Source organism: Scyliorhinus canicula, chromosome 2 (assembly GCF_902713615.1).
Source record: "Scyliorhinus canicula chromosome 2, sScyCan1.1, whole genome shotgun sequence".
NCBI classification, from domain to species: domain Eukaryota; kingdom Metazoa; phylum Chordata; class Chondrichthyes; order Carcharhiniformes; family Scyliorhinidae; genus Scyliorhinus; species Scyliorhinus canicula.
Window position 1 is genome coordinate 1507281 of NC_052147.1, and position 23674 is coordinate 1530954.

General features: G+C 54.3%; 1 protein-coding gene across 1 annotated transcript in view; it reads left to right on the plus strand.

Moving 5' to 3' along the window:
* Positions 1-21125, plus strand: part of LOC119962485 (G patch domain-containing protein 2-like) — a 38580-nt gene extending 17455 nt beyond the window's left edge. Inside the window, exons 3-9 of the mRNA XM_038790430.1 lie at positions 3977-4099; positions 4924-5123; positions 5272-5351; positions 8384-8454; positions 14757-14832; positions 15887-15972; positions 20867-21125. Coding sequence (XP_038646358.1) covers positions 3977-4099; positions 4924-5123; positions 5272-5351; positions 8384-8454; positions 14757-14832; positions 15887-15972; positions 20867-21125 — 895 coding nt within the window. The remainder of the gene's footprint in view (positions 1-3976; positions 4100-4923; positions 5124-5271; positions 5352-8383; positions 8455-14756; positions 14833-15886; positions 15973-20866) is intronic.
* Positions 21126-23674: the final 2549 nt, after the last annotated feature.

Consider the following 23674-nt stretch of genomic DNA (forward strand, 5'->3'; position numbering starts at 1 on the left):
CTAAATGAAACAAACCACGGGACAAACAGCAGTCCCTTAAAGGGAAACTGCATCAAACAAATTACAGGGAAAACTTAAAACATTAAACCATAATGTGATTAGTGGGGTCGATAAAAGACCCCAGGGTGCCCACCAGGCGTGGAAATCATCGGCGGTGACGGCCGACAGCGCGTGCTCCGTCTCCAGGCTGCCCACCAGGCGTGGAAATCACCGGCGGTGACGGCAGACAGCGCGTGCTCCGTCTCCAGGGTGCCCACCAGGCGTGGAAATCACTGGCGGTGACGGCAGACAGCGCGTGCTCCCTCTCCAGGGTCAGCTGCGGTAGAGGAGCAGACAATCGGGCCGGATGATCCCTTGAGCACCCTCTGCCTGGACCCCCCTCCCCCCGCAGCAGGTGCCTGTGACGTGCAAACAGAACTGTAAGTAACTGAAAAGGGGGCGGGGTCTTCTATCCACAGACCCCACGAGGCAGCCAAAAAGTGCAGCCATTTTGGGGGATTGTAATTGATTTGATTTGATTTATTGTCCCATGTACCGCAGTACAGTGAGAAGTATTTTTCTGCGGCCGAGGGAACGTACACACTACGTACATAATAGACAAAATCAACAGAGGACATTGACAAATGGTACATCGACAAAACAGTGATTGGTTACAGTGCGGAACAAGGGGCCAAACAAAGCAAATACATCAGCCGACACATCCTACAATTCTATAGGATTTCTGCCTGCAACACCCTCGCTCCAGGTCCATGCCAGTCCGAGGACACCCAGCTGCCCTTTCTAATCCCACCTACCTGCACCCGCTCCATCGCTCTGTAGCTTACAGCACTTAAGGTGCAGATCCAGGTACTTTTTAAAAGAGTTCAGGGTCTCTGCCTCCATCACCAACTCTGGCAGCGAATTCCAGACTCTCACTACCCTCTGCGTAAAAACGTTCTTCCTCACGTCCCCTCTACACCTTCTGCCTCTTATCTTGAATCTATCTCCCCTGGTTCTAGAATTCTCCACCAAGGGGAACAATCTTATCCTGTCCATTTTATTTCTTCCCCTCATCATTTTGTACACCTCAATTAAGTCACCCCTCAGCCTTTGTTCGAAGGAAAATAAACCTGATGTATCCAATCTCTCCTCGTAGCCACACTTTTCCAGCCCTGGCCACATTCCTTGTAAACCTCCTCCGCCCTCTCTCCAGAGCAATAACCTCCTTCCTGTAATGTGGTGACCAGAACTGCCCACAATACTCCAGCTGTGACCTCACCAGTGTTTATACAATTCCAACATTATATTCTTACTTCTATATTCTATACCTCTGCCAATGAAGGAGAATACTGCTGAGCATTTGCAGAATTTTCTGTTTCTATTTCAGAGGGCCAGCTTCCGCAGTACTTTTGTTTTTTTTAAACTGTATTACTTTTGTCAAATACATCTCTAATTTCCTGGTTTTGACGTTGCTCTACACTGCAGCTATTGCCAGGGGCCTGTTTTACAGCTCCATCCAAACTGTTAGAAATCTGGATTTTCAGATCCTTTCTCTCGGTTGTCTTTATCCCAGTTTTTATTATCAGAGAAACTTCCTCATTCCCATTGTGTTGACCTCTTCTAAAACATTAAATATTCTGGAGTATTTAATTCTGAACCTTAGTCACTTTGCAACCTTGCCTCCGTAAAGGCCATTCATTTTGAACTGTGATTAATTAATCGCACAGATAGAAAATAGGAGCAAAAGAAGGCCATTCGGCCCTTCTAAACTGCTCTGCCCTTCATAGAATCATAGAAAGAATCATTGCCAATCATGCCAATCAGCAACCTGTTCTCGCTTCCCCCCCAAATCCATTGAACCCTTATTACCCCAAGAGCAAAATCTTAACTCCTTGTATGTGAAGAGAAAAAGTTTAGTGAAGAGAAATGTAGGTCCCTTACAGTGCGATACAGGGGAATTTATAATGGGGGTCAAAGAAATGGCTGAGCAACTAAATACATACTTTGGTTCTGTCTTCTCAAAGGACAACATAAATCAGATCCCAGAAATGTTGGGGAACTCAGAGTTTAGTGAGAGAGAGGAACTGAAGGAGATCAATATTATTTAGGGAAATGGTGCTGGGAAAACTGATGGGATTGAAGGTGGATAAATCCCCAGGGCCTGAGAATCTGCATCCCAGAGTGCTTAAGGAGGTGGTCCTGAAAATAGTGGATGCATTGGTGGTCATCTTCCGGGATTCTATAGACTCTGGAACTGTCCCTGCAGATTGGAGGGTAGCTCACGTCACTCCGATATTCACAAAGGGAGAGAGAAAACGGAATTACAGACCAGTAAAGCCTGATGTCGATAGTGGGAAAATTAAACAATCCATTATCAAGAATTTTCGAGCAGAGCAGTTAGAAAACAGTGGCAGGATCGGACAGAGTCAGCATGGATTTATGACGGGGAAATCATCTTTGACAAATCTACTGGAATTCTTTGAGGATGAACTAGTAGAATTGACGCGATGGGAGCTAGTGGATGTGGTTTACTTGGACTTTCAGAAGGCTTTCGACAAAGTCCAATATAAGAGATTAGTGTGTAAAATTAAAGTGCATGGGATTAGGGGTACTATATTGAGATGGATAGAAAACTAGTTAACAGACAGGAAACAAAGAGTAGGAATAAACGGGTCTTTTTCTGATTGGCAGGCAGTAACCAGTGGGGTACCACAGGGATCGGTGCTGGGACCCCAGCTATTCACAATATATATTCATGATTTAGATGAGGGAACTAAATGGAACATCTCCAATTTTACAGATGCCACCAAGTTGTGTGGGAGGGTGAGCTGTGAGGAGGATGCAGAGATAGTTCAGTGTGATTTGGACAGGCTGAGTGAGAATTCATTACCATAGAAATATAGATACATTGAAAATAGGGGCTGAAGGAGACCATTCAGGAGTGTTTGATAGGGATGGTGCAGAAGGAGCTTTACTCTGTGTCTAAACCCGTGCTGTACCTGTCCTGGGAGTGTTTGATGGGGACAGTGTAGAGGGAGCTTTACTCTGTATCTAACCCCGTGCTGTACCTGTCCTGGGAGTGTTTGATGGGGACAGTGTAGAGGGAGCTTTACTCTGTATCTAACCCCGTGCTGTACCTGTCCTGGGAGAGTTTGATGGGGACAGTGTAGGGGGAGCTTTACTCTGTATCTAACCCCGTGCTGTACCTGTCCTGGGAGTGTTTGATGGGGACAGTGTAGAGGGAGCTTTACTCTGTATCTAACCCCGTGCTGTACCTGTCCTGGGAGTGTTTGATGGGGACAGTGTAGAGGAAGCTTTACTCTGTATCTAACCCCGTGCTGTACCTGTCCAGGGAGTGTTTGATGGGGACAGTGTGGAGGGACCTTTACTCTGTATCTAACCCCGTGCTGTACCTGTCCTGGGAGTGTTTGATGGGGATAGTGTAGAGGGAGCTTTACTCTGTAGTCTAACCCCGTGCTGTACCTGTCCTGGGAGTGTTTGATGGGGACAGTGTAGAGGGAGCTTTACTCTGTATCTAACCCCGTGCTGTACCTGTCCAGGGAGTGTTTGATGGGGACAGTGTGGAGGGAGCTTTACTCTGTATCTAACCCCGTGCTGTACCTGTCCTGGGAGTGTTTGATGGGGACAGTGTAGAGGGAGCTTTACTCTGTATCGAACCCCGTGCTGTACCTGTCCTGGGAGTGTTTGATGGGGACAGTTTAGAGGTAATAATTACCCATTAGGGTGGGGTGTAATTTGTGACCCCTGTCCCAGGGGTATCTTTAGATCTCCCAGCTATAACCGTAGTGAGTGAGTTACGGTGAGAACCTTGGCTGTGCCCCGTTTACCCTGAGGTCGGAGTGCACTGGGTTAAACAGTTCAAAAAGTGACACTTTTTGTCACTTGTTTAGACAAGGTAGAGATCTGCAGCTTGGCACGTTTGGATACGGTTTTGTAGTGCTGCAGTTGTTAGCTGCGTGTCTGTGTTAATGAGAAGTTGTCGGTTTGAGTTAATGAAGAGTGAAAGGTTTGTTAATCACATTGGCTTTGGAAATGGCAAGAAATTTAACAGTTGTCAGAACACTTTGTCTGAACAAGTGTGGAATGACAGTGAGGTGAGGTGAGTGACAGTCCGGTGCTTTGGGAGTTGTGTTCGGAATGGCGAGGATGGGGGCGGGGGTGGGAGCAGCGAGGGAAATGGAGGAATGTCCGGATTGGGGGGCTGATGATAGGAACAGGTCAGTCTGCGTTTATCCGCAGAGTTTTCTGGAGACCATGAACTTCTCCTCCCCAAGTCTCCTTAAAGTGTGACAGGTTCTGAGCTGCTCGTGTCTCTCTCTGTCTGGGAAACATTGGACACGAGGCTCCGAGGGTCACCCCGATCCCTTTGTGGTCAGTGAAATTGTTGTAAAAGTATCATCACTGTCACAAGCAAAATTCTGCGGATGAAGGAAACCTGAAATAAAAAGAGGAATTGTAGCAAATACTCAGATCTTTCATCAGAACTTCCAGTCGTGTTTGTAAAGTAGGAAACCCTGCAGCCAATTTGCTCACAGCAAGGTGCTACAGACAGACCGTCACGTCTGTTCTGGACTGCCCGTTATTGCTTCGTCAGATGTGGACATTTCTGGCTCGGCCAGTTTTATTGCCCATCCCGATTTGCCCTGGAGCGTTGGCGAGCCGGTTCCTGAGCCGCTGCAGTCCGTGCGGTGTCGGTACTCCCACCGTGCTGTTAGGGAGGGAACTACATTTCCCAGATATTTCACCATCTGTGAAGCACTTTGGGAATCTGGAGACGATATGAAACTAATATACCAGAGGGATGAGGTGGAAGCCAGGTCCACTGCCACTCCCGACCATTCCGGACGTACTCATTCCCAGGGTGTGGGGGAGTTAGGGGACTCCTGGTTGGGGTTTATTATCTGGATTTGCAGAGTAATGGATTGCTGACACGTGTCTGTCCACAGGTGACGATGAGCAGAGTGACTGGTTCTACGAGGGTGAGTGTGAACAAGGATTCCGTATTCCCAAACTGCTCCCTCACTGTGACACCTATCTCAAACCGTCCCTGGCAGATGAGGATCAGAGCGTTGGACAATATGCTTCGCCCACATTCCTACTGCCTTCTCGACCGGCACAGAGAGGTGAGGAGAGCTCTGACTGAGCAGGAATGTCAAATCAAACCCTCCCAGCCGCTTCTTGTTGTGACTGCCCTCCCCTTTCTGCTTTGCCCCTGACCACAGGTTTGCTGTGATTAGTGACAAACACCAGATTTATTTTCTGCTCCATCAGGTTATCACGCTCGGCTCAATCGTCTCCCAGGGATTGCAGCACGTTGTATACGGAAAGGGCGGAGGCGTCTGACAGGCAAGGTAAGGTGCTTGGTGTTGGAGGGCGGAGCCCAGGGTCAGGGAGGGTGGGGCCGAGGGCCAAGGACGGCGGAGCCGAGGGCCAGGGAGGGCGGAGCCCAGGGTCAGGGAGGGCGGAGCCGAGGGCCAAGGAGGGCGGAGCCGAGGGCCAGGGAGGGCGGAGCCCAGGGTCAGGGAGGGCGGAGCCGAGGGCCAGGGAGGGCGGAGCCCAGGGCCAGGGAGGGCGGAGCCCAGGGCCAGGGAGGGCGGAGCCGAGGGCCAGGGAGGGCGGAGCCCAGGGCCAGGGAGGGCGGAGCCGAGGGCCAGGGACGGCGGAGTCGAGGGTCAGGGAGGGCGGAGCCCAGGGCCAGGGAGGGCGGAGCCCAGGGCGAGGGAGGGCGGAGCCCAGGGCGAGGGAGGGCGGAGCCCAGGGCGAGGGAGGGCGGAGCCGAGGGCCAGGGACGGCGGAGTCGAGGGTCAGGGAGGGCGGAGTCGAGGGTCAGGGAGGGCGGAGCCCAGGGCGAGGGAGGGCAGAGCTGAGGGCCAGGGACGGCGGAGCCGAAAGCGAGGGAGGGCGGAGCCGAGGGCCAGGGACGGCGGAGCCGAGGGCCAGGGAGGGCGGAGGCGAGAGCGAGAGGAATGGGGTCGAGGGAAGGCGCAGGAGGAGGAGGGACTGGGAAGGGAGGGGTGGCTGGAGGATTGGGAGGGATAATGTCCAACATGTCCAGACTGTCACCGTGTCTGTGCTGCATTTCCATAACCTGCCCTCCCAGTGATGTCAGCAGATCCCTGAGCTGCCATCGCCTTGAACAACCTTTACTTCCTCTCCGGAATCACATCTCCAGCCCTACCCCGCCCTCTCCCTCACTCTCCTCTCCCTCACTCTCCTCTCCCTCACTATTCTCTCCCTCACTCTCCCCTCCCTCACTCTCCTCTCCCTCACTATTCTCTCCCTCACTCTCCCCTCCCTCACTCTCCTCTCCCTCACTCTCCACTCCCTCACTCTCCACTCCCTCACTCTCCTCTCCCTCACTCTCCACTCCCTCACTCTCCCCTCCCTCACTCTCCCCTCCCTCACTCTCCTCTCCCTCACTCTCCACTCCCTCACTCTCCCCTCCCTCACTCTCCTCTCCCTCACTATCCTCTCCCTCACTCTCCTCCCTCACTCTCCTCTCCCTCACTCTCCTCTCCCTCACTCTCCTCTCCCTCACCCTCCTCCCTCACTCTCCTCTCCCTCACTCTCCTCTCCCACACTCTCCTCTCCCTCACTCTCCTCCCTCACTCTCCTCTCCCTCACTCTCCTCTCCCTCACTCTCCTCTCCCTCACTCTCCTCTCCCTCACTCTCCTCTCCCTCACTCTCCTCTCCCTCACTCTCATCTCCCTCACTCTCACTCTCCTCTCCCACACTCTCCTCTCCCACACTCTCCTCTCCCTCACTCTCCTCTCCCTCACTCCCCTCTCCCTCACTCTCCTCTCCCACACTCTCCTCTCCCTCACTCCCCTCTCCCTCACTCTCCCCTCCCTCACTCTCCTCTCCCTCACTATCCTCTCTCTCACTCTTCCCTCCCTCACTCTCCCCTCCCTCACTCTCCTCTCCCTCACTCTCCTCTCCCTCACTCTCCTCTCCCTCACTCTCCTCTCCCTCACTCTCCCTCTCACTCTCCTCTCCCTCACTCATCTCCCTCACTCTCCCTCTCACTCTCCTCTCCCACACTCTCCTCTCCCTCACTCTCCTCTCCCTCACTCTCCTCTCCCTCACTCTCCCTCTCACTCTCCTCTCCCACACTCTCCTCTCCCTCACTCTCCTCTCCCTCACTCTCCTCTTCCCCGACCCCTGCCTCTTGTGTTGGGTGTGTGATCTCTCCAGTGGATAGTCTGAGTTCTATTTTTCTCATTAATTCCTCCTGATTCCAGGGAGCTGGGAGTTTGCTATTTTGGGGCTCTGATGTGAGCTGTATTGAGGGCCGGATAATTGAAGTGATAAATAATGAGGCTGCTCCATGGGACTGAGTGGGGACAAACTCTCTATTACTGAGTAATCAGGATTAATTGAAATGTAAACAGTTAGCATGTCAATGGTGAGTTATTAGCTGATAATTTAAAGGCATTGCCTTATGTTCAGTTCCAGCCAGTGTTGTCTGTGAGTAATCTCCAAACTGATTGACAGAATGTCTCATTTTACAAATCAACAATGAAATCCTGGGTGAATTTTAAAGCCCAGAGTGTTAACACTCTCAGTACTGACCCCAAAACAATCCGCTTGTCCTTTCTTCTGTTCCCTTCACCACCTCAAACGATAAAAGTATTGTTGCAATGTGCTGACACACAGCAAGATTCAAAACCAATACATGGGGTAAAAGGGAACGAGATGGACAGAAAGATGGGAAAGGGACAGAGAGGAGAGAGGAAGAGAGAGAGCGGGTGGGGGGGGGGGGGGGGGAAGGAGAGAGAGAGAGAGAAACGGTTGGAGTTGACTCCTGCTGTCAGTATCTCCTTCAATATCGGATACTCATAGAGCTCATTCAAATTACAGTGCAGGAGGCCATTTGGCCCATCGAGTCTGCACCGGCCCTTGGAAAGAGCACCCTACATATGGCCACACCTCCACCCTATCCCAATAACCCCATCTAACACTTTTGGACACTAAGAGCAATTTAGCATGGCCAATCCACCTAACCTGCACATCTTTGGACTGTGGGAGGAAACCGGAGCACCCGGAGGAAACCCACCCAGACACAGGGAGAATGTGCAGACTCCGCACAGACAGTGACCCAAGCCGGGAATCGAACCCGGGACCCTGGAGCTGTGAAACCACTGTGCTAACCACTGTGCTACCGTGCTGCCCAATAAACATCACATCATGACTTCACATTATAGACTGGATTTACAAATTGTACCTTTTCCGGCGGGAGATAGTAAATAAGGATTGCACAGGAATGGGAAAAGAGTGGAAGCAATAAGATAAACTCTTTCAAAGATATAGCGCAGGTGAGATGGGCCATTTGGCCACCTTCTGTGAGTTGTGATTGAAGTAATTTGTCTGATTCATTTCCAGCAGGAGGGGCCTGTGGGCGTAATCCCAAATGAGCGAGTGAGTCACTTCGGGCAGGACCCCTATCAGAAGGAGTAAGTGACAATATTCAATCCTTTCAAAGGAGCCTGTAATACCCCATTGGGGTTGGGAGCCTGTAATACCCCATTGGGGCTGGGAGCCTGTAATACCCCATTGGGGTTGGGAGGCTGTAATACCCCATTGGGGTTGGGAGGCTGTAATACCCCATTGGGGTTGGGAGGAGCCTGTAATACCCCATTGGGGTTGGGAGGCTGTAATACCCCATTGGGGTTGGGAGGCTGTAATACCCCATTGGAGTTGGGAGGAGCCTGTAATACCCCATTGGGGTTGGGAGCCTGTAATACCCCATTGGGGTTGGGAGGCTGTAATACCCCATTGGGGTTGGGAGGAGCCTGTAATACCCCATTGGGGTTGGGAGCCTGTAATACCCCATTGGGGTTGGGAGGAGCCTGTAATACCCCATTGGGGCTGGGAGCCTGTAATACCCCATTGGGGTTGGGAGGAGCCTGTAATACCCCATTGGGGTTGGGAGGAGCCTGTAATACCCCATTGGGGTTGGGAGGAGCCTGTAATACCCCATTGGGGTTGGGAGGAGCCTGTAATACCCCATTGGGGTTGGGAGACTGTAATACCCCATTGGGGTTGGGAGGAGACTGTAATACCCAATTGGGGTTGGGAGGCTGTAACACCCCATTGGGGTTGGGAGACTGTAATACCCCATTGGGGTTGGGAGGCTGTAATACCCCATTGGGGTTGGGAGGAGACTGTAATACCCCATTGGGGTTGGGAGGCTGTAATACCCCATTGGGGTTGGGAGGCTGTAATACCCCATTGGGGTTGGGAGGAGACTGTAATACCCCATTGGGGTTGGGAGGAGCCTGTAATACCCCATTGGGGTTGGGAGGAGACTGTAATACCCCATTGGGGTTGGGAGGAGCCTGTAATACCCCATTGGGGTTGGGAGCCTGTAATACCCCATTGGGGTTGGGAGGCTGTAATACCCCATTGGGGTTGGGAGGAGCCTGTAATACCCCATTGGGGTTGGGAGGCTGTAATACCCCATTGGGGTTGGGAGGCTGTAATACCCCATTGGGGTTGGGAGCCTGTAATACCCCATTGGGGTTGGGAGGCTGTAATACCCCATTGGGGTTGGGAGGCTGTAATACCCCATTGGGGTTGGGAGGAGCCTGTAATACCCCATTGGGGTTGGGAGACTGTAATACCCCATTGGGGTTGGGAGCCTGTAATACCCCATTGGGGTTGGGAGGAGCCTGTAATACCCCATTGGGGTTGGGAGCCTGTAATACCCCATTGGGGTTGGGAGGAGGCTGTAATACCCCATTGGGGTTGGGAGGCTGTAATACCCCATTGGGGTTGGGAGCCTGTAATACCCCATTGGGGTTGGGAGCCTGTAATACCCCATTGGGGTTGGGAGCCTGTAATACCCCATTGGGGTTGGGAGCCTGTAATACCCCATTGGGGTTGGGAGCCTGTAATACCCCTTTGGGGTTGGGAGGAGACTGTAATACCCCATTGGGGTTGGGTGTTGTGTAACATCATCTCCACATCGTAGAAAACATGAGCAGGAGACCATTCGACCCTTCGAGCCGGCTCCACCATTCATTAATATCATGGCTGATCTTCTATCTCAACTCCACACTCCCGCCCTCTCCCCATTCTCCTCGACACCTTTAATGTCCAGAAATCGATTTCCTTCTTAAATATATTCAGTGACTTGTCCTCCCAAAGCCTCTGTGGACGGGAATTCCCCAGATTCACCCCCCGGGTGAAGAGGTTTCTCCTCATCTCAGTCCGAAATGACTAGCCCATGTCCTGAGTCTGTGACCCCCTGTTCGAGACTCCCCCACCCCAGACAGAGGGAACGACATCCCCGTATCCAGCCCTGTCGGGATTCAGTCAGATCACCTCTCATTCGTCTAAATCCCAGAGAATATTGACCGTGTCGACCCCCATTCGATTATCCTGCCATCCCAGGAATCAGCGCGGCTTCGCTGACCCCCCCTTTCTATCCAATAAAAACCCAGCCCTGTGACTTGCAAATGCTGAGGGTTTAAAGTTTTAGTGACCGACACACCTTTATCCCCTGTATCTGTCCCTTCAACTTAATCTTTGTGTCCCAAATGGGGAATGGCACTAGTGACTCCGCCTCAAGCAGCTGAAACTGAGCCAGGTCCCAGCCACGGTCTCGGGTTGGTCTGAGCTGACTGCTGGGGTCTCGGGTTGGTCTGAGCTGACTGCTGGGGTCTCGGGTTGGTCTGAGCTGATTGCTGCGGCCTCGGGTTGGTCTGAGCTGATTGCTGGGGTCTCGGGTTGGTCTGAGCTGATTGCTGGGGTCTCGGGTTGGTCGGAGCTGACTGCTGGGGTCTCGGGTTGGTCGGAGCTGACTGCTGGGGTCTCGGGTTGGTCTGAGCTGACTGCTGGGGTCTCGGGTTGGTCGGAGCTGACCGCTGGGGTCTCGGGTTGGTCTGAGCTGATTGCTGGGGTCTCGGGTTGGTCGGAGCTGACTGCTGCGGTCTCGGGTTGGTCTGAGCTGATTGCTGGGGTCTCGGGTTGGTCTGAGCTGATTGCTGGGGTCTCGGGTTGGTCGGAGCTGACTGCTGGGGTCTCGGGTTGGTCTGAGCTGATTGCTGCGGCCTCGGGTTGGTCGGAGCTGACTGCTGGGGTCTCGGGTTGGTTTGACCTGATTGCTGCGGCCTCGGGTTGGTCTGAGCTGACTGCTGGGGCCTCGGGTTGGTCGGAGCTGACTGCTGGGGCCTCGGGTTGGTCGGAGCTGACTGCTGGGGTCTCGGGTTGGCCTGAGCTGATTGCTGGGGCCTCGGGTTGGTCGGAGCTGACTGCTGGGGCCTCGGGTTGGTCGGAGCTGACTGCTGGGGCCTCGGGTTGGTCTGAGCTGACTGCTGGGGTCTCGGGTTGGCCTGAGCTGACTGCTGGGGCCTCGGGTTGGTCTGAGCTGACTGCTGGGGTCTCGGGTTGGTCTGAGCTGATTGCTGGGGTCTCGGGTTGGTCTGAGCTGATTGCTGGGGTCTCGGGTTGGTCTGAGCTGATTGCTGGGGTCCCGGGTTGGTCTGAGCTGATTGCTGGGGTCTCGGGTTGGTCGGAGCTGACTGCTGGGGCCTCGGGTTGGTCTGAGCTGACTGCTGGGGTCTCGGGTTGGTCGGAGCTGACTGCTGCGGCCTCGGGTTGGTCTGAGCTGATTGCTGCGGCCTCGGGTTGGTCGGAGCTGACTGCTGCGGTCTCGGGTTGGTCTGAGCTGATTGCTGCGGCCTCGGGTTGGTCGGAGCTGACTGCTGGGGTCTCGGGTTGGTTTGACCTGATTGCTGGGGTCTCGGGTGGGTCTGAGCTGACTGCTGGGGTCTCGGGTTGGTCTGAGCTGACTGTTGGGGTCTCGGGTTGGCCTGAGCTGATTGCTGCGGTCTCGGGTTGGTCTGAGCTGATTGCTGGGGTCTCGGGTTGGTCTGAGCTGATTGCTGGGGTCTCGGGTTGGTCTGAGCTGATTGCTGGGGTCTCGGGTTGGCCTGAGCTGATTGCTGGGGTCTCGGGTTGGTCGGAGCTGACTGCTGGGGTCTCGGGTTGGTCGGAGCTGACTGCTGCGGCCTCGGGTTGGTCGGAGCTGATTGCTGGGGTCTCGGGTTGGTCGGAGCTGACTGCTGGGGTCTCGGGTTGGTCGGAGCTGACTGCTGCGGCCTCGGGTTAGTCGGAGCTGATTGCTGGGGTCTCGGGTTGGTCGGAGCTGACTGCTGGGGTCTCGGGTTGGTCTGAGCTGATTGCTGGGGTCTCGGGTTGGCCTGAGCTGACTGCTGGGGTCTCGGGTTGGCCTGAGCTGACTGCTGGGGTCTCGGGTTGGTCTGAGCTGATTGCTGGGGTCTCGGGTTGGCCTGAGCTGATTGCTGGGGTCTCGGGTTGGTCTGAGCTGATTGCCGGGGTCTCGGGTTGGTCGGAGCTGACTGCTGCGGCCTCGGGTTGGTCGGAGCTGACTGCTGCGGTCTCGGGTTGGTTTGACCTGATTGCTGCGGCCTCGGGTTGGTCTGAGCTGATTGCTGGGGTCTCGGGTTGGTCGGAGCTGATTGCTGGGGTCTCGGGTTGGTCTGAGCTGACTGCTGGGGTCTCGGGTTGGTCTGAGCTGATTGCTGGGGTCTCGGGTTGGTCTGAGCTGACTGCTGGGGTCTCGGGTTGGTCTGAGCTGACTGCTGCGGTCTCGGGTTGGTCGGAGCTGACTGCTGGGGTCTCGGGTTGGTCGGAGCTGATTGCTGCGGCCTCGGGTTGGTCGGAGCTGATTGCTGCGGCCTGGGTTGGTCTGAGCTGACTGCTGGGGTCTCGGGTTGGTCGGAGCTGATTGCTGCGGTCTCGGGTTGGTCGGAGCTGATTGCTGCGGCCTCGGGTTGGTCGGAGCTGATTGCTGCGGCCTGGGTTGGTCTGAGCTGATTGCTGGGGTCTCGGGTTGGCCTGAGCTGACTGCTGGGGCCTCGGGTTGGTCTGAGCTGACTGCTGGGGTCTCGGGTTGGTCTGAGCTGATTGCTGGGGTCTCGGGTTGGTCGGAGCTGACTGCTGGGGTCCCGGGTTGGTCTGAGCTGACTGCTGGGGTCTCGGGTTGGTCGGAGCTGATTGCTGGGGTCTCGGGTTGGTCGGAGCTGATTGCTGGGGTCTCGGGTTGGTCGGAGCTGATTGCTGGGGTCTCGGGTTGGTCGGAGCTGACTGCTGGGGTCTCGGGTTGGTCTGAGCTGATTGCTGGGGTCTCGGGTTGGTCTGAGCTGATTGCTGGGGTCTCGGGTTGGTCTGAGCTGATTGCTGGGGTCTCAGGTTGGTCGGAGCTGACTGCTGCGGCCTCGGGTTGGTCTGAGCTGACTGCTGGGGTCTCGGGTTGGCCTGAGCTGACTGCTGCGGCCTCGGGTTGGCCTGAGCTGACTGCTGCGGCCTCGGGTTGGTCGGAGCTGACTGCTGGGGTCTCGGGTTGGTCTGAGCTGATTGCTGGGGTCTCGGGTTGGCCTGAGCTGATTGCTGGGGTCTCGGGTTGGTCGGAGCTGATTGCTGCGGCCTCGGGTTGGTTTGACCTGATTGCTGCGGCCTCGGGTTGGTCGGAGCTGACTGCTGGGGTCTCGGGTTGGTCGGAGCTGACTGCTGCGGCCTCGGGTTGGTCGGAGCTGACTGCTGCGGCCTCGGGTTGGTCTGAGCTGATTGCTGCGGCCTCGGGTTGGTCGGAGCTGACTGCTGGGGTCTCGGGTTGGTTTGACCTGATTGCTGGGGTCTCGGGTTGGTCGGAGCTGACTGCTGGGGTCTCGGGTTGGTCGGAGCTGATTGCTGGGGTCTCGGGTTGGTCGGAGCTGATTGCTGGGGTCTCGGGTTGGTCGGAGCTGATTGCTGGGGTCTCGGGTTGGTCGGAGCTGACTGCTGGGGTCTCGGGTTGGTCGGAGCTGATTGCTGGGGTCTCGGGTTGGTCGGAGCTGATTGCTGGGGTCTCGGGTTGGTCGGAGCTGATTGCTGGGGTCTCAGGTTGGTCTGAGCTGACTGCTGCGGTCTCGGGTTGGTCTGAGCTGATTGCTGGGGTCTCGGGTTGGTCTGAGCTGATTGCTGGGGTCTCGGGTTGGTCTGAGCTGATTGCTGGGGTCTCGGGTTGGTCGGAGCTGATTGCTGGGGTCTCGGGTTGGTCGGAGCTGACTGCTGCGGCCTCGGGTTGGTCTGAGCTGACTGCTGGGGTCTCGGGTTGGTCGGAGCTGACCGCTGGGGTCTCGGGTTGGCCTGAGCTGATTGCTGCGGTCTCGGGTTGGTTTGACCTGATTGCTGCGGCCTCGGGTTGGTCGGAGCTGACTGCTGCGGTCTCGGGTTGGTCTGAGCTGACTGCTGGGGTCTCGGGTTGGTCTGAGCTGATTGCTGGGGTCTCGGGTTGGTCGGAGCTGACTGCTGGGGTCTCGGGTTGGTCTGAGCTGATTGCTGGGGTCTCGGGTTGGTCGGAGCTGACTGCTGGGGTCTCGGGTTGGTCGGAGCTGATTGCTGGGGTCTCGGGTTGGTCTGAGCTGATTGCTGGGGTCTCGGGTTGGTCTGAGCTGACTGCTGGGGTCTCGGGTTGGTCTGAGCTGACTGCTGGGGTCTCGGGTTGGTCTGAGCTGATTGCTGGGGTCTCGGGTTGGTCTGAGCTGATTGCTGGGGTCTCTGGTTGGTCTGAGCTGATTGCTGCGGCCTCGGGTTGGTCGGAGCTGACTGCTGCGGCCTCGGGTTGGGTCGGGGGAGTGGTGGGTGGGGCCGGGGGGGGGGGGGGGGGGTTGGGGAGGCAGCAAGTGCGTCAAATCTTTGAGTGCTCCAGGAATGGGGAGTGTTTTGATGATTCTCTTTCTTGTTGTAGATTGCGGAGAAACTTCTGTGTGAGGGGTCAGTACCGAGAGTGGAGTGTCCTGAACCGACTGCAGCCCTTACGTGGGGTAAGCTGAACGCTGTGTTCCTCCGGTTTAGCCTGGTGATGAATTACGTCTTCAGTTATCAGGGTTGTGGTTTGGATTCTTGGCTGTTGTCAATGTGACGGGCAAACACCCTTTAGAAAATGTCGCCAGAAGGCAGGGAGGGTTGGATAGAGAGAGGTGTCGGAATATAGTAACAGGAGGAGGCCATTCAGCCCTTCGAACCTGTTACACAGGAACAGGAGGAGGCCATTCAGCCCCTTGGGCCTGTTACACAGGAACAGGAGGAGGCCATTCAGCCCCTCGAACCTGTTACACAGGAACAGGAGGAGGCCATTCAGCCTCTCGGGCCTGTTACACAGGAACAGGAGGCATTAGCCCTCCCGGGCCTGTTACACAGGAACAGGAGGAGGCCATTCAGCCCCTCGGGCCTGTTACACAGGAACAGGAGGAGGCCATTCAGCCCCTCGGGCCTGTTACACAGGAACAGGAGGAGGCATTAGCCCTCCCGGGCCTGTTCCTTATCGACGAAGCAGATTAGCTGATCTGTATTTTAGCTCGGCTCCGTGACACTCAATTCATAAAGAACAATCTGATTCCCACTCCCGTTTCCGGGAAGACGTGCTGCCTGACATCACCCCCCAGGTGGTCTGGATCGAGTTTTAAGGTTCTTTCCCCCCCCCCACACACCTTGGTCCCTGGATCATCTCGCCCTTTAACCCTCTAAACCCAATGTTACATTGCCAAGTTATAGAATATGTCAGAATCTCCCTGTCGAGACCCTGTTGCAGGGTTGGGATATCTGCTGATTCTGGTGTGAGGGTGACCGGCGACAATGTGTGGCTCCTGGGTGTTGTGTTGTATAGAGATGATGTTGTAAGGACCCCCCCCGGCCCGGGGGTACGGGATGTTGTGATGGGTGATGGTCTTTGGGAGCATCATCATGTGAGGTCTCTGTGACTCCCCACAAGAGGTGGCAGCTTTTCCCTGATTGGCCCCCATTGCAATCCAGTTGCTCCCTCAGAGATTGCAGTCCTATCTCCCTCTAACTGCTGCTTTCCCATCTTTTGCTTTGCAGTTTAACCCTTTGGTGCCCCTGTACCCATTAGAGGTTCTAACTGACGGGACACACAGGAAATGCTCCACCCTGCAGAATAAATCCAGGTAAGTGTCAGCCTCGTGTGTGGCAACATCGCAGAGCACAGCAACACCATAGAGCACAGCAACATCGCAGAGCACAGCAACATCGCAGAGCACAGCAACATCGCAGAGCACAACAACATCGCAGAGCACAACAACATCGCAGAGCACAACAACATCATAGAGCACAGCAACATCATAGAGCACAGCAACACCATAGAGCACAGCAACATCGCAGAGCACAGCAACATCATAGAGCACAGCAACATCGCAGAGCACAACAACATCATAGAGCACAGCAACATCATAGAGCACAGCAACATCGCAGAGCACAGCAACATCGCAGAGCACAACAACATCATAGAGCACAGCAACATCGCAGAGCACAGCAACACCATAGAGCACAACAACATCGCAGAGCACAGCAACATCGCAGAGCACAGCAACATCGCAGAGCACAACAACATCATAGAGCACAACAACATCGCAGAGCACAACAACATCATAGAGCACAGCAACATCGCAGAGCACAGCAACATCGCAGAGCACAACAACATCATAGAGCACAGTAACACCATAGAGCACAACAACATCGCAGAGCACAGCAACACCATAGAGCACAACAACACCATAGAGCACAGCAACATCGCAGAGCACAGCAACATCGCAGAGCACAGCAACATCGCAGAGCACAGCAACATCGCAGAGCACAGCAACATCGCAGAGCACAGCAACATCGCAGAGCACAGCAACATCGCAGAGCACAGCAACATCGCAGAGCACAGCAACATCGCAGAGCACAGCAACATCGCAGAGCACAGCAACATCGCAGAGCACAGCAACATCGCAGAGCACAGCAACACCATAGAGCACAGCAACATCATAGAGCACAGCAACATCGCAGAGCACAGCAACATCATAGAGCACAGTAACATCGCAGAGCACAGCAACATCGCAGAGCACAGCAACATCGCAGAGCACAGCAACATCGCAGAGCACAGCAACATCGCAGAGCACAGCAACATCGCAGAGCACAGCAACATCGCAGAGCACAGCAACATCGCAGAGCACAGCAACATCGCAGAGCACAGCAACATCGCAGAGCACAGCAACACCTTAGAGCACAGCAACATCATAGAGCACAGCAACATCGCAGAGCACAGCAACATCACAGAGCACAGCAACATCTCAGAGCACAGCAACATCATAGAGCACAGTAACATCGCAGAGCACAGCAACATCGCAGAGCACAGCAACATCGCAGAGCACAGCAACATCGCAGAGCACATCAACATCGCAGAGCACAGCAACATCGCAGAGCACAGCAACATCGCAGAGCACAACAACATCATAGAGCACAGCAACATCGCAGAGCACAACAACATCATAGAGCACAGCAACATCGCAGAGCACAGCAACATCGCAGAGCACAGCAACATCGCAGAGCACAGCAACATCGCAGAGCACAGCAACATCGCAGAGCACAGCAACATCGCAGAGCACAGCAACATCACAGAGCACAGTAACATCGCAGAGTACAGCAACATCGCAGAGCACAGCAACATCATAGAGCCACAGCTACATCGCAGAGCACAGCAACATCGCAGAGCATAGCAACATCGCAGAGCACAGCAACATCGCAGAGCACAGCAACATCATAGAGCACAACAACATCGCAGAGCACAGCAACATCATAGAGCACAGCAACATCGCAGGGCACAGCAACATCGCAGAGCACAGCAACATCGCAGAGCACAGCAACATTGTAGAGCACAACAACATCATAGAGCACAACAACATCGCAGAGCACAGCAACATCGCAGAGCACAGCAACATCGCAGAGCACAGCAACTTCGCAGAGCACAGCAACATCGCAGAGCACAGCAACATCGCAGAGCACAGCAACATCGCAGAGCACAGTAACATCGCAGAGCACAGCAACTTCGCAGAGCACAGCAACATCGCAGAGCACAGCAACATCGCAGAGCACAGCAACATCGCAGAGCACAGTAACATCGCAGAGCACAGCAACATCGCAGAGCACAGCAACATCGCAGAGCACAGCAACATCGCAGAGCACAGCAACATCGCAGAGCACAGCAACATCGCAGATCACAGCAACATCGCAGAGCACAGCAACATCGCAGAGCACAGCAACATCGCAGAGCACAGCAACATCGCAGAGCACAGCAACATCGCAGAGCACAGCAACATCGCAGAGCACAGCAACATCGCAGAGCACAGCAACATCGCAGAGCACAGCAACATCGCAGAGCACAGCAACATCGCAGAGCACAGCAACATCGCAGAGCACAGCAACATCATAGAGCACAGCAACATCGCAGAGCACAGCAACATCGCAGAGCACAGTAACATCGCAGAGCACAGCAACATCGCAGAGCACAGCAACATCGCAGAGCACAGCAACATCGTAGAGCACAGCAACATCGCAGAGCACAGCAACACCATAGAGCACAACAACATCATAGAGCACAACAACATCATAGAGCACAGCAACATCGCAGAGCACAACAACATCATAGAGCACAGCAACCTCGCAGAGCACAGCAACATCGCAGAGCACAGCAACATCATAGAGCACAGTAACATCGCAGAGCACAGTAACATCGCAGAGCACAGCAACATCGCAGAGCACAGCAACATCGCAGAGCACAGCAACATCGCAGAGCACAGCAACATCGCAGAGCACAGCCAAATTGTAGAGCACAGCAACACCATAGAGCACAGCAACATCGCAGAGCACAGCAACACCATAGAGCACAGCAACATCGCAGAGCACAGCAACATCATAGAGCACAGGAACATCGCAGAGCACAGCAACATCATAGAGCACAGCAACATCACAGAGCACAGCAACATCATAGAGCACAGCAACATCGCAGAGCACAGCAACATCGCAGAGCACAGCAACATCATAGAGCACAGTAACATCGCAGAGCACAGTAACATCGCAGAGCACAGCAACATCGCAGAGCACAGCAACATCGCAGAGCACAGCAACATCGCAGAGCACAGCAACATCGCAGAGCACAGCAACATCATAGAGCACAGGAACATCGCAGAGCACAGCAACATCATAGAGCACAGCAACATCACAGAGCACAGCAACATCATAGAGCACAGCAACATCGCAGAGCACAGCAACATCGCAGAGCACAACAACATCATAGAGCACAGCAACCTCGCAGAGCACAGCAACCTCGCAGAGCACAGCAACATCGCAGAGCACAGCAACATCATAGAGCACAGTAACATCGCAGAGCACAGTAACATCGCAGAGCACAGCAACATCGCAGAGCACAGCAACATCGCAGAGCACAGCAACATCGCAGAGCACAGCAACATCGCAGAGCACAGCAACATCGCAGAGCACAGCAACATCATAGAGCCCAGCAACATCGCAGAGCCCAGCAAGATCGCAGAGCCCAGCAACATCGCAGAGCCCAGCAACATCGCAGAGCACAGCAACATCGCAGAGCACAGCAACATCGCAGAGCACAGCAACATCATAGAGCACAGCAACATCATAGAGCACAACAACATCGCAGAGCACAGCAACATCGCAGAGCACAGCAACATCATAGAGCACAGCAACACCATAGAGCACAGCAACATCGCAGAGCACAGCAACATCGCAGAGCACAGCAACATCGCAGAGCACAGCAACATCATAGAGCACAGCAACATCGCAGAGCACAGCAACATCGCAGAGCACAGCAACATCATAGAGCACAGCAACATCGCAGAGCACAACACTTCCAACAAATCGGGGCTCCGCACTGCCCATGAAGAGACACAGAGAAACACCAACTCCTGATCACTGTCCAGTGATCCCTGGGTTAGAGAGAGAGGGGAAATCAGCCAGGGTTCCTGCTCCTGATCACTGTCCAGTGATCCCTGGGTTAGAGAGAGAGGGGGGGAAATCAGCCAGGGTTCCTGCTCCTGATCACTGTCCAGTGATCCCTGGGTTAGAGAGAGAGGGGAAATCAGCCAGGGTTCCTGCTCCTGATCACTGTCCAGTGATCCCTGGGTTAGAGAGAGAGAGGGGAAATCAGCCAGGGTTCCTGCTCCTGATCACTGTCCAGTGATCCCTGGGTTAGGAGAGAGAGGGGAAATCAGCCAGGGTTCCTGCTCCTGATCACTGTCCAGTGATCCCTGGTTAGAGAGAGAGAGGAAATCAGCCAGGGTTCCTGCTCCTGATCACTGTCCAGTGATCCCTGGATCAGAGCGAGAGAAGAAATCAGCCAGGGTTCCTGCTCCTGATCACTGCCCTGTGATCCCTGGGTTCAGAGGGAACGGGGTAGTTATTCAAGGATCTGATACCCACCCAATTCTTGATCGATGTCTAAATTTTTGCCCAATCCCCCGCTAATGGTGTTCTCTGTGGTTCTGTGTTCTCTGTGGCTCTGTGTTCTCTGTGTTCTCTGTGGGCTCTGTGTTCTCTGTGGTTCTGTGTTCTCTGTGTTCTCTGTGGTTCTGTGTTCTCTGTGTTCTCTGTGGACCTGTGTTCTCTGTGGACCTGTGTTCTCTGTGTTCTCTGTGTTCTCTGTGTTCTCTGTGGTTCTGTGTTCTCTGTGGTTCTGTGTTCTCTGTGTTCTCTGTGGACCTGTGTTCTCTGTGTTCTCTGTGGTTGTGTGTTCTCTGTGTTCTCTGTGGACCTGTGTTCTCTGTGGTTCTGTGTTCTCTGTGTTCTCTGTGTTCTCTGTGGACCTGTGTTCTCTGTGGACCTGTGTTCTCTGTGTTCTCTGTGGCTCTGTAGTCCTGTGTTCTCTGTGGACCTGTGTTCTCTGTGGTTCTGTGTTCTCTGTGGTCCTGTGTTCTCTGTGTTCTCTGTGGTACATTTGCTGTTTAGGTGGTGTTGTTGCTGTTTATTCAGGCTCTGCATTTTTCTGGGCAGGCAGACGAGTGTTCACCTTGGCTCGCTGTGTACTGGGGATGTGAAAAGAAGAAGGAAAACTGCGACGGTTAGCAGCCCTGCCTCAGGTAAAGGTCAGCGTCACTCGGAGCCACTCCCCTCATCCTCACCTCACCTCAGCACCTATTCACTTCCAGTCATCAGGCTTTCTTTTCATGGACATGGCCGTCGCTGGTTAGACCAGCATTTCCTGCCCATCCCTAGTTACCCTTCAGAAGGTGGGGGTGAGCTGCCTTCTTGAACCGCTGCAGTCCCTGAGATGTAGGTACACCCACAGTGCTGTTAGGGAGGGAGTTCCAGGATGTTGCCCCAGCGACAGTGAGGGAACGGCCGATATATTTCCCAGTCAGGGTGGTGAGTGACTTGGAGGGGAACCTCCAGGTGGTGGGGTTCCCAGGTATCTGCTGCCCTTGTCCTTCTAGATGGTAGTGGTCGTGGGTTTGGAAGGTGCTGTCGAAGGAACCTTGGTGAGTTGCTGCAGTGCATCTTGTAGATGGTACACATGGCTGTCACTGTTTGTCGGTGTTGGAGGGAGTGAATGTTTGCGAAAGGGGGAGCAATCAAGCGGGGCTGCTTTGTCCTGGATGGTGTCGAGCTTCTTGAGTTGGAGCAGGAACCCTGTCTGATTTCCTCTCTCGCTCTAATCCAGGGATCACTGGACAGCAATCAGGAGCAGGAGCTGCACTCATCCAGGCAAGTGGGGAGTATTCCATCACACTCCTGATTTGTAGATGGTGGACAGGCTTTGGGGAGTCAGGAGGGGGAAGTCACTTATTTGGCAGGATTCCTAGCCTCTGACCTGCCCTGGTAGCCACAGTATTAATATGGCTAGTACAGTTCAGTTTGGAATTAATACAGGACGATGGGGAGACAGTGGGGCAGTGGGATGAGTTTGGGGATTGATACAGGGCTATGGGGAGAGAGTGGGGCAGTGGGATTAGTTTGGGATAGATACAGGGCTATGGGGAGAGAGCGGGGCTTGGGATTAGTTTGGGATTGATACAGGGCTATGGGGAGAGAGCGGGACTGTGGGATTAATTTGGGGACTGATACAGGGCTATGGGGAGAGAGCGGGGCAGTGGGATTAGTTTGGGGATTGATACAGGGCTATGGGGAGAGAGTGGGGCAGTGGGATTAGTTTGGGGATTGATACAGGGCTATGGGGAGAGAGTGGGGCAGTGGGATTAGTTTGGGGATTGATACAGGGCTATGGGGAGAGAGCGGGGCAGTGGGATTAGTTTGAGATTGATACAGGGCTATGGGGAGAGAGTGGGGCAGTGGGATTAGTTTGGGATTGATACAGGGCTATGGGGAGAGAGCGGGGCAGTGGGATTAGTTTGAGATTGATACAAGGCTATGGGGAGAGAGTGGGGCAGTGGGATTAGTTTGGGATTGATACAGGGCTATGGGGAGAGAGTGGGGCAGTGGGATTAGTTTGGGATTGATACAGGGCTATGGGGAGAGAGCGGGGTTTGGGATTAGTTTGGGATTGAAACAGGGCTATGGGGAGAGAGTGGGACAATGTATTAGTTTGGGATTGATACAGGGCTATGGGGAGAGAGCGGGGCAGTGGGATTAGTTTGGGATTGATACAGGGTTATGGGGAGAGAGTGGGGGCAGTCAGATTAGTTTGAGATTGATACAGGGCTATGGGGAGAGAGCGGGGCAGTGGGATTAGTTTGGGGATTGATACAGGGCTATGGGGAGAGAGTGGGGCAGTGGGATTAGTTTGGGATTGATACAGGGCTATGGGGGAGAGAGTGGGACAGTGGGATTAGTTTGGGATTGATACAGGGCTATGGGAGAGAGTGGGGCAGTGGGATTAGTTTGGGATTGATACAGGGATATGGTGCGAGGGCGGGGCAGTGGGATTAGTTTGGGATTGATAGGGGCTATGGGGAGAGAGTGGGGCAGTGGGATTAGTTTGGGGATTGATACAGGGCTATGGGGAGTAGGGGGGCAGTGGGATTAGTTTTGGGATTGATTCAGGGCTATGGGGAGAGAGCCGGGCAGTGGGATTAGTTTGGGGATTGATAAGGAGCTATGGGGAGAGAGCGGGGCAGTGGGATTAGTTTGGGGATTGATACAGGGCTATGGGAGAGAGTGGGGCAGTTGGATTAGTTTGGGATTGATACAGGGCTATGGGGAGAGAGTGGGGCAGTGGGATTAGTTTGGGGATTGATACAGGGCTTTGGGGAGAGAGTTAGGCAGTGGGAAGATTGATACAGGGCTATGTGGAGGGAGTGGGGCAGTGGGATTAGTTTGGGGATTGATACAGGGCTATGAGGAGAGAGTGGGACAGTGGGATTAGTTTGGGATTGATACAGGGCCATGGGGAGAGAGTGGGGCAGTGGGATTAGTTTGTGATTATACAGGGCTATGGGGAGAGTGGGGCAGTGGGATTAGTTTGGGGATTGATACAAGGCTATGGGGAGAGAGTGGGGCAGTGGGATTAGTTTGGGGATTGATACAGGGCTATGGGGAGAGAGTGGGGCAGTGGGATTAGTTTGGGGATTGATACAGGGCTATGGGGAGAGAGTTAGGCAGTGGGATTAATTTGGGATTGATACAGGGCTATGGGGAGAGAGTGGGGCAGTGGGATTAGTTTGGGGGATTGTACAGGGCTATGGGGAGAGAGTGGGGCAGTGGGATTAGTTTGGGGATTGATACAGGGCTATGGGGAGAGAGCGGGGCAGTGGGATTAGTTTGCGATTGATACAGGGCTATGGGGAGAGAGTGGGGCAGTGGGATTAGTTTGGGGATTTGTACAGGGCTATGGGGAGAGAGTGG